Raw genomic sequence first — 11322 nt, forward strand, 5'->3', positions numbered from 1 at the left:
TAAACGACACATGAACATAGTTGCCAATTTTGGTACAGACTGCAATAGTTGCATTTTTAGGAGCAAAAAGCAGTGTTGTATATCAAAATATTTCGATTTAACATTTGATTTAAAATAAATCCAAGTTTTGAGTTGATTTAAGATTGTATGGTAAATCAGGGTGGATTTGGGTGGATTAAGCATTTAAATCGAGATAATGCCCTTAATCATCGTATAAGGGTATAGTCTAAACGGGCTCCTAATTTTTCTTTTCCTTAAATGACCTAATTTGATGCGTTACCAAGTAGCTTCATACGCCAGCCAGAAAAATTGCCTGGTGTAAACATAGTTTAATTGCAACTACAAACTCAACACAGGATTGTATCAACAAAGTACTCAATAAAACATTACTAAATAACGGTCCTCTTTCTGGCGGATTAGTTTTTTTTAAGTTGTGTTTTTTACCATTAGTGTTTTTATCTCTGAATTTTTATTGTTAATTGTCTCTGTCTGTTGTCTATTTATTTACATTTTACTTTAAGTGTGCAATTTTATTATTTTAATTTATTTTATTTAAACTCATAATGGAGCGATATGCCTATTTGCAATCAAGTAAGTCTTGTTTTTTCCTCCAAGTTCCTCTTGATGCCAAACATAACCTTAAATTTGTATTCTTTCAGTGCCAAATTCACCGCTTAGTCCATTAACACCGCTTAGCGAAAATACAACATTTGATTTTAATTTCGGAGGTGATGGATCTTTAGATGAGTATATTGAGAGTATTCGGGAGAAACATCGGATGGAACAACAGCAACCACCAACAGCTCAAATTAAACCGAGAACTGATAGTCCGTTGAGGCCACGACCAAGATATTCTGAGCACTTTCGAAAAATTCGTGATATATTCGAAAAGCAGGAAGAGAAACAAAACGTCGTTCCGCTTAAACGTATCCATCTTAAAGATCCACCAAAAACGGCGGCGACCGCCCATTGCTGTCAACAAAAACAACAACATTCAGAATTACATAGCCAAAAACAACAAAAGGTACCTCCGACTTCCCAACTGCCGCATTCATTTCAGAAACGCCCGATTATTACAATTGTGAGTGCTGATCAAAAGAATACGCTACCCCAGGAATATGTTGCAACACCCACAAATGTTCGTACTCCCCTCAAGCAGAGGAATCATAATGTTATGTCAATTTTAACGCCAAAATTGGCATTACGACAACAAAACGAACATCATCAAAAGTTGAAAATATTACAAAATAAAGCAGCAACATTCCTGCAACCACAACAGCAGCAGCAACAACAACGCCAGCACCATCGAATGACAATGGCACCTTCACAACAAAAATTACATTTTCGTCAAGCCTCGCCGGTGGCCATAAAACCCCTTTGTCCACATATATCCAAAATTCTCCACCAAATTGGTCTTTCGATATATAATTGCATCTTTCAGAGGGAAGAAATTGATTTGTTTGCCTTTAAGATGTTAACGGCGCCCGATCTCCAGCAAATGGGCATAAAAAATACCAATCATTGTGATCTCATTATGGCTGAGGTATGTTATGCCCGCCAGTATTATTAAGAAACTTCAGTGATTTATGTGTTAAGCTATGTGTTTTTATTGTTTAAACATAAGTTATTTTACTTGTTTAACTTTTATTTTTATTACACAAAACTTTTAATGTTTGTTTAGCTTTTTTATCAATTAATTTATTGTGATTGTAGTTTTTAATAAATGTAACAGTATTATTTATAAAAAATTCTTTTTCAATATTTTGGATAAATGCATCACAGTTCTAAATGGGGATTTCTCAAAGAAAATGCTTTTAATAATGACCATACCGACAAATAAGCGTGGATTGAAAACGTAAACATAAACGTTTTTAAGATTTTTCAACAAAGATCAGACCAATAAACGTGGATTTTTTAACGAATATGTTTCATTCATCTTGAGACCAATAAACGTGGATTTTTTTAAAGAATATTTTTCGATCATCTTGAGACAAATAAACGTGGATTTTTGTAAAGAATAATTTTCGATCATCTTGAGACCAATAACGTGGATTTTTTAAAGAATATTTTTCGGTCATCTTGAGACCAATAACGTAGATTTTTTAAAGAATATATTTCGATCATCTTGAGACCAATAACGTGGATTTTTTAAAGAATATTTTTCAACAAACATCAACAAAATAAACGTGTATTTTTTAAAGAATATTTTTCAACAAACATCAGCAAAATAAACGTGGGTTTTTTAAAGAATATGTTTCAACAAACATCACCACAATAAACGTCGGTTTTTTGAAGAATATTTTTCAACGAACATCACAACAATAAACGAGGTTTTTTAAAGAATATTTTTCAACAAGAATCACAACAATAAACGTGGTTTTTTTAAAGCATATTTTTCAACAAACGTCACAACAATAATCGTGAATTTTTTAAAAAATGTTTTCAACAAACATCGGTTTTTTAAAAAAAAAATATTTTTCAACAAGCATCAAGCATCGCAAAAGAAACTATGGTACTGAACTAGTCCACTAGATATAACCCTGCGTTTACACATGACATGACAGTTGAGTTCTTGTATTGATTGTAAAAACCCAAAACTTGCCTGTGTGACGTAGGCATGCAGACAACTGAAAACAAGAAATTTTGTCCAATAATGTTTTTTTTTTAACTTCTGGGTATCAAATCTTGTCGTTTAAAGTCATTCGAAATTTTGGGTATGTTCCCAAAAACACCCCGAAGGGACAAGGGATACTTCTCTCATGTTAATGAGTGGACCCTGATTCATATTAGTATTTTTGTCACCGTTGAATATGTGATGTTTTCTCACCTGGAAATTGAACCCGGGCAAAAATTGTCCAAGACCTTACCATTATACCCCGGTTACACGGTGTTGAATTTTTCCTGCAAATAACGTTACATTTATTTCAAAAGGAAGATTTACACCTTATTGTCAGTAGAAATAAATGATTCAGATGATGTCTTTGGGGTAGGTGCATTTAAATCTGTTCTCAGACTAAAAGTAGTCAAAATCATAACATACAGTATATTTTTTTTAAATTCTTATTTATATACGGCTTCGTTTATGTAAAATAAAATGTTTATATTGATCAACTTTTCCATTATTTATAATTTAAGTACAAAATTGTGTGTTTATCGTAACTGCTCGGTGTCCGGATTATCGAGATTATACTGTAGTGTAATATAAACTGGGGTACATACGATTAGTTTTGACTGTCATTTTTGCCCAAATAATTGGTTGATTGCCAGTGTGGCCGTTCATTTTTGTCAGTCATCATGCAACCACAAAATATTTTGTGGTTGCTGGTAGAGTTGTACAATCTAGTTCATTTGAAAGATCTAGTTCAATAGCTCAGCTCTTTTAACTGAACTAGTTCAGTAATCTAGTTCATAGTTCACTATCCAGTTCAATCATTCGGATCAGAATCGTTCACGAGCTCTTAATCGTTCTCTTGATGAAAACACATACATACATCAAATAGGAACAAACATTAGAATAGTATAATTAAACTACAAAAATATTACATTTAGATATTTTATTCCATTCATAAAGAAAGATTAAGTTTAGAAAAAAACATCCTTCGAAAAAAATGTACATAATTGCGATTTAATTTAAGTGGCTGGCAAAAAAAATCTTACGTTGTGTGTTTGTAGAAATTATCACTGTATGTATGCTTCTTTTTATTTTTTCCTTTTTTTCTATCCAAAACAAGGCACATTGAATAGGTAATGGATTCGATATATTGGGATACGATGTGTTTAAAATGCTCTTAAAATTTATTTTTATTACAATGGGGGATGACTCTTCACATTGATCCAAAACATAAACAAAACTTATTACTTGTTTAATTTTTGGTTTTATTCGACCTTTTGAATTTAATTTAAGAAAAAGAGTTTTTTGAGCTTGAGGTCATACAGGTTCTTTATTTTTTATCCAATATTTCGCAATTTTTAAATTGCATCATCAGGGCAAATATTATACGTAAAACTAAAATTTGTCAAATATTTCTTACAAACTAACGTAGTTTCACTACGATTGTCGGCGGTAAATATTGCAATGGTAAATGATGAAATGATGCAATTTAAAAATTGCGAAATATTGGATAAAAAATAAAGAACCTGTATGACCTCAAGCTCAAAAAACTCTTTTTCTTAAAAAAAAAAAAAAAAAAAAAAAAAAAACTTATTACATTACGAAGGCGTCACTTAGCACAGAGGACGGCGTCACTTTATGTGAATGACATGCTGAACTAGATTGTGAATCGTTCGTTCGTTGATCGTTCTTTGTGGATCTTTTGGGTCGGCGCTCAGTGAGCTATTGAACTATAATGAACTATATCGACTGATCTAGTTCATTCGCTCTTTTCAATGAATCGTTCAATTGAACTAGTTCGTTCATGAACTATACAACTCTAGTTGCTGGACGGTTGGACAGTTATCGATAATTGCAAAAAATCGTCATTCAAAACTGACAATAGGTGTGTTCGTTTACTCAACAATTTCTACAAGTTCAGTAACTTCTTGTAATCTGCTAAGGTCTTTTGCATTGTACTGTAGAGTAAACGAACAACATCCAGTAACAATTTGTAAAAATTTTGAGTAAACGAACACACATAATGTGTACTGTACTTAACAAGCAACAACAAAGCTGTCAGTCAAAACTGATCGTGTGTACTAGAGCTGGCAAACCATCGATATTCCCAACATTAGAAATGTCAATGCTTCTCATGACATTTTGCACAAGTAGTTCACAGAAATGTAATGTCATGTTCACACGAGCGTTTCAATTACGTCTGTTGAACGACGAAAACGAATTAACCCGTTTCCACGACACCATTCGTAATTAACAGAAACATAAACAAAATTTCCTTCATTTTTGTTTCCTTGTTTTCACGAAAATTTGAACCGAATGAATATACCTAAAATATACATTAAATGAACAGGAAAGCAATGGACCAAGGCATATTCATATAAGGTAGAAGTGACAATCAGCTGTATTCTTACTTTTTTTGTAAATTTAGTTTTCAAAATGTAATAGGGTCTACTCATGAAATTTGAAACTTCAAAATCTGCTTCCATAAAATACTGCTTTTCATCCTAAACGTGTAATAAAAATGACCTACGAGAGTTATGAATGCTTTATATTTACATTTTACTTCAAATTTGTTCTATTCTAGAGGATTTTCAAAATGCTTTTATGTTTTTCCTGAAAAATATTTTGGAACGACCCTATTATTCAATATTTTCTTTGACAATTAGTTTCCAATAACAACAATGTTGTTTTTGTAAATTTGTTAGTTGTTGTAATTCATGCATATACCTTATAATAAATATACCTTGCAATGGACTTTCCTTCAAATGTATCTTTTATATATAACTACACACTTTTCATTCATTTTTCCATAAATTCTGTATAATTTTGTATTTTTAATATATTTTTATATGTTTCTATTTTCAAAATTAAAGAGAGAGACATGTCAAAACAATGTTTGTGTATACAGACTTTCAGTTTTTTGTTTCCTTTTTGTTTCTAATTTTTTACGCGATTTTGAACTAATGGACAAGAAATATGTGTGCAATCAAGAAGGAAACACAACCGTCTTCCTTCTGCATCTATATAAAATATTTAGTTCATTAACTTTCATTCACATTTTTCCTTTTTTCTAAAAATTTTTGTGTTTTCAACAAATTTTTCAATTTTGAATTTAGACATGTCATAATTATTTTTTTTGAAAAAATTCTCTCATTTGTTAGGGATGGGACATACTTATTCGTCGTTCTGAGAATATTTCTAATCGAACAACGTAGAAAAATCGTCGTTCTTTCATAGAATTTTGTGCGGGGAAATAAGTAATTTATTCGTAGTTATGGGTCGAACGACGAATAGAGAACGAACGACGTACCGTGGAAACGGGCTATAAAGGAGAGTAAAAAATTGATTTTATTTTATAAAAATAAAATAAATACATTTTGCTTTTCCGAAAAAAGTGTCCGCGTGACTACGGACTTACTTTCTCACACACACAAAACCGAAAACCAGGAAAATTTCTATTTATTTCAATGAATTTTATGTGCCGTTTCCTCGGTACGTCGTTCGTTCTCTATTCGTTGTTCGACCCATAACTACGAATAAATTACTTATTTCCCCACACAAAATTCTATGAACGAACGACGATTTTTCTACGTTGTTCGATTAGAAATACTCTCTGAACGACGAATAAATATGTCCCATCCCATGGTATAAGTAAAGAGGTAGATTTAAATGAAAAAAATCTATAGAACCCTTGTTTTTCTTGAATTCCTAAAACTTCAAAATAAAAGCAACAAGTGGGTTTGTTTACAATGCATTTTTTGGGCATTTTATAAAAAACGCGAAAAATGAATGAAGAGTTAAGTTTTCTCCACATAATCGAGTTGTGAATATGATAAACTGATTGTTTCAATGCAAATCTCACCGATTTCTTCCATACAAATGGTCTAAAAACAATTTTAAAAATCAATGAATTCGATTGTTTTTAAAATTGTTTGGCATATTATTCAAACATCACACACACATACACAGTTTGTTTATATTGTTTTGAAGTTTTAGGCATACTCCAATGAAAAAAATTAAATTGACATAAAGCTTTGGCTAACCTTTCTTATTAAACCATGTCCCATCCCTAACAAATGAGAGAATTTATCGAAAAAAATTATTATGACATGTCTAAATTCAAAATTGAAAAACTTGTTAAAAACACAAAAGTTTTTAGAAAAAAGGAAAAATATGAATGAAAATTAATGAACTAAACATTTTATATAGATGCAGAAGGAAGATGATTGTGTTTCCTTCTTAATTCCACACACATTTCTTGTCCATTAGTTCAAAATCGCGTAAAAAATCAGAAACAAAAAGGAAACAAATAACTGAAAGTCTGTTTACACAAACATTGTTTTGTAATGTCTCTCTCTCTCTCTCTCTCTTTAATTTTGAAAATAGAAACATATAAAAATATATTTATTTATTTATTATTAACAATGTAGTAAATACATATGGTTTGTTCCAGTACTGCAAGAAGCTACTACTTTTTACAATTTTTTCCGATAACATAAAGGAAAAATTGTTATCGTAGTAAAAATTAGTAGCTTCTTGCAGGTTCTGGAACAGAGCAATAGTTAGTAAAATATTTAAAATACAAAATTATTCAGAATTTGTGGAAAAAATGAATTAAATGTGTGTAGTTAAATATAGAAGATACATTTGAAGGAAAGTCTATTGCTTCAACAGTTCATTTAATGTATATTTTATGTGTTTTCGGTTAAAATTTTCGTGAAAACAAGGAAACAAAAATGAAGGAAATTTTGTTTATGTTTCTGTTAATTACGAATGGTGTCGTGGAAACGGGTTAATTCGTGTACATCGTTCGACAGGCGAACAACGTAATTGAAACGCTCGTGTGAACATGACATTAGGTTAAGTGCAGTACACATTGTCAGTTTTGAATGACGATTTTTTGCAATTATCTGGTCTGTTCCTTTACTTCTGAAAATGGTAAAACCGGCAAAAGTAGTAAAAGTTGAAAACTGCTCCCATATGAATTGTATTGTGTCTGAAGTAAAGGAACGCTTTTCGAGTAAAAAGTTGTAAAACTTGAAGATTCTTGAACGTAAAGGAACAGGGCTATCGATAACTGTACACCAACCACGAAATATTAGCTGTGTTCCTTTACTTACCTGAGGTTACCATTTTTACCATTTGTTACCATTTTAACCTGCAAAGCGTTCCTTAACCCCGAAAAATGGCAAAACTGGAAGCAATTTTTAAGAGAGTGAGAGTGGAGAGAGAGAGCGAAAATGGCTTTCTCTTCTACCACAGGCTACCAACAAAATTTCTGCAGGTAAAAAATGGCAGAACTGATTTTTCGACTTTTGTTTGACGATTTTTTCACAATGAAAAAGAAAATGGACGAAATACAGAAGAAAAAGTCGAACGCTGACAAAACTAAAAACTGTGAAATAAAAGACGAAAATTGATTTTTTATGTTTCTTTTTGACATTGCTGCCGATCTACCATTTTTCCGTTTCTTTACTTTTCTGGTAAAAATGTTCATGAGAGTGCAATCTTGAGCAATTTTGACACTTTTCTCTTTTACCACCCTTACCATTAAAAAAGTAAAGGAACAAAGCTATTTTGTGGTTGCCTGATGACTGACAAAAATGAACGGCCAGACCAAGGCAAATATAGAAGGTAGCCGATTCGGCGAATTGCTACAACAAAGCAACTTTTGCCGTAACATAATACGTCAAAATTTGTATAGAGAATCAATTCGCCTTGGCGCTTAAATTTGCAGCGATTTAGCTTCGGCCAATCAGAACAAGATGTTTGTTTACATTTCACAATTACAACAATTTTATTTGACATTTCATGTTCAATCAGCTGATACGAGTCGGCTACCTTCTTTAATGTGCCTTGGGCCAGACTAGCAAGCAACAACAAAGCTGTCGTTCAAAACTGACAATGTGTATCCAGCTTTAGGCGTTTTTATTCCGATAATATCGATAGGCAAAACTATCTATCGATATTGCATTTTTAAAAAATAATCGATATTATCGATAGTGCCATCGATTTTTTGCCAGCTCTAACAACAACCACATTTGGTTTGTTCCAGTTCTGCAAGAATCTACTAATTTTTACTATTTTTTCCGATAACATGAAGGAAAAAATGTTATCGTAGTAATAAATAGTAGCTTCTTGCAGGTTCTGGAACAGAGCAAATAAAACTTCAAGAACAATAGTCTGTTCCAGTACTGCAAGAATCTACTAATTTTTACTATTTTTTCGATAACATAAAGGAAAAAATGTTATCGTATTAAAAAGTAGTAGCTTCTTGCAGGTTCCGGAACAAAGCACAATTTGGCATCACTTACACATTTTTCATGTGGTTGTTGTTTTCAACGCGTCGCACAACGGACCGTATGTATTTGGCCCCTAAGAAAATTGTTTAAATTTTTGTGTGCATGGCATTACCTTGTAATAATTATGCCATGAATGAATCCCCCTAAATCACACAAAAAATTAAAGATGGTTGGAAAATCGAAAGTCGACCACGAAAAATCGACTTTTGGATTATCTCAAACATTAGGTCTGTACGATAACCCAAAAGTTTTTACAAATTTGCACAAACTTTTACAAAATGCTGTTCGATAACAAACTTGTAAAGTAAAAGAGAGCGAATTTGGAGACAATAGTGAGAGAATTTTGGAGAGCTTTGGAGAGTTTTGTTTACAAGTTTTTGCAAGGAAAATTTTTCTTGTAAGAACTTGCAAGTTTGATCAGCTTTAAATTTAAATTCGAATGTTTTGTGGCGGACTTCTTGCCAAAAACATAAACAAACCTTTGGTTATTAAAATAAATAGAAATAAAAAAGGAAAAAAAAAATAATAAATAAATTATGGAAAACAATAATGTAAATAAAATAACATATTTTGTAGTTTGTGGTAACTACTTTTTTATTTTATTATTTATTTATTTAATCTTTTCCGCCAAGATCTTCTTCAAATCACCCGACTTCTAGCAAGTTTTTGCAAATTGCTGTTCGATAACAATCTGCAAATTTTTAGCTTCGAGAGAGAAAAATTGGTGGAGACACGTTACTGAGAACTTGCTGAGTACTTGCAAGTACTTTTCACTTGTGAAGTTATCGTACAGACCTATTGAAATTCGACATCGACTTTTTGACTTTTAAGTACAGTACACATTTGATCTGTTCCAGTACTGCAAGAATCTACTATTTTCTTCGATAACATAAAGGAAAAAATGTTATCGAAGTAAAATGTAGTAACTTCTTGCAGGTTCTGGAACAGAGCAATTGTCAGTTTTGAATGACTATTTTTTGCAATTATCGATAACTGTCCAACCGTGCAGCAACCACAAAATATTTTGTGGTTGCCTGATGACTGACAAAAATGAACGGCCACACTAACAAGCAACAACAAAGCTGTCATTCAAAACTGACAATGTGTACCCAGCTTTAAGTGGGGTACACAAAAAACTGTCAGTTTTACTCAAATAATCGGTTGCTTCCCAGTGTGGCCGTTTACTTTTGTCAGTCATCACGCAACCACAAAATTGCTCTGTTCCAGAACCTGCTAGAAGTTACTACTTTTTACTACGATAACACTTTTTCCTTTATGTTATCGAAAAAAAAAAATAGTACAAATTAGTAAATCCTTGCAGTACTGGAACAGACCATATATTTTGTGGTTGTTGGGCTGTTTGACAGTTATCGATAATTCCGAAAAATCGACAGTCAAAACTGATCGTGTGTACCCCGCTTAAAAGTAAAGCTGGGTACACATTAGGTCTGTACGATAACCCAAAAGTTTGTACAAATTTTTAGCCCTGTTCCTTTACGTTCAAGAATCTTCAAGTTTTACAACTTTTTACTCGAAAAGCGTTCCTTTACTTCAGACACAATACAATTCATATGGGAGCAATTTTCAACTTTTACTACTTTTGCCGGTTTTACCATTTTCAGAAGTAAAGGAACAGACCATGTAAAAACTTTTACAAAATGCTGTTCGATAACAAACTTTTAAAGTACAAGAGAGCAAATTTGGAGAGAATTGTGAGAGAATTTTGGAGAGTTTTGGAGACTTTTGTTACTGAGAACTTACAAGTTTTTGCAAGCAAAATTTTCCTTGTAAGAATTTGCAAGTTTGATCTGCTGATTTAAATTCGAATGTTTTGTGGCGGACTTTCCAATTTTTGGCAAAAACTTAAACAAACATTTGGTTATTAAATGGTCTGTTCCTTTACTTTTTAAAATGGTAAAACCGGCAAAAGTAGTAAAAGTTGTAAACTGCTCCCATATGAATTGTATGGTGTCAAAAGTAAAGGAACGCTTTTCGAGTAAAAAGTGGTAAAACTTGAAGATTCTTGCACGTAAAGGAACAGAGCTAAAATAATTACAAGATAAAAAAGCGAAGAGATGATCAAAATAAATTTTGGAAAACGAGTTATTTTGTAAAATAACTTATTTTGTAGTTTGTGATGATTGTTTAATTTCTAAGGTGACAAATCCCAGAAAAAAGCGGCGCATTCATGGAATAGGAGGAGCACTATGTGGGCGGCCAGCCGTTAGTTTATGATATGGAAAGAGAATTATTTTTGTAGCAATGGATGATCAAACAATTTTCGTAAACAATCTTCGATTGTTAAAGTAAATCTTATCCGCCAAACTTCTTGTTTGTCAAATCAGCTGACTTCTTGCAAGTTTTTGCAAATTGTTGTTCGATAACATTCTGCAAATTTTTAGCTTCGAG

General features: G+C 32.1%; 1 protein-coding gene across 1 annotated transcript; it reads left to right on the plus strand.

Annotated features, from left to right (window-relative positions):
• Positions 1 to 368: 368 nt before the first annotated feature.
• On the plus strand, positions 369 to 1748 carry gnu (giant nuclei). The gene is made up of 2 exons (XM_073982561.1): positions 369 to 591; positions 660 to 1748. The coding sequence occupies exons 1-2, from the start codon at positions 564 to 566 to the stop codon at positions 1568 to 1570; spliced, it is 939 nt and encodes a 312-aa protein (XP_073838662.1). The 5' UTR covers positions 369 to 563; the 3' UTR covers positions 1571 to 1748.
• Positions 1749 to 11322: the final 9574 nt, after the last annotated feature.

Source organism: Musca autumnalis, unplaced genomic scaffold (assembly GCF_047663935.1).
Source record: "Musca autumnalis isolate F117 unplaced genomic scaffold, ASM4766393v1 scaffold_4, whole genome shotgun sequence".
NCBI lineage: Eukaryota > Metazoa > Arthropoda > Insecta > Diptera > Muscidae > Musca > Musca autumnalis.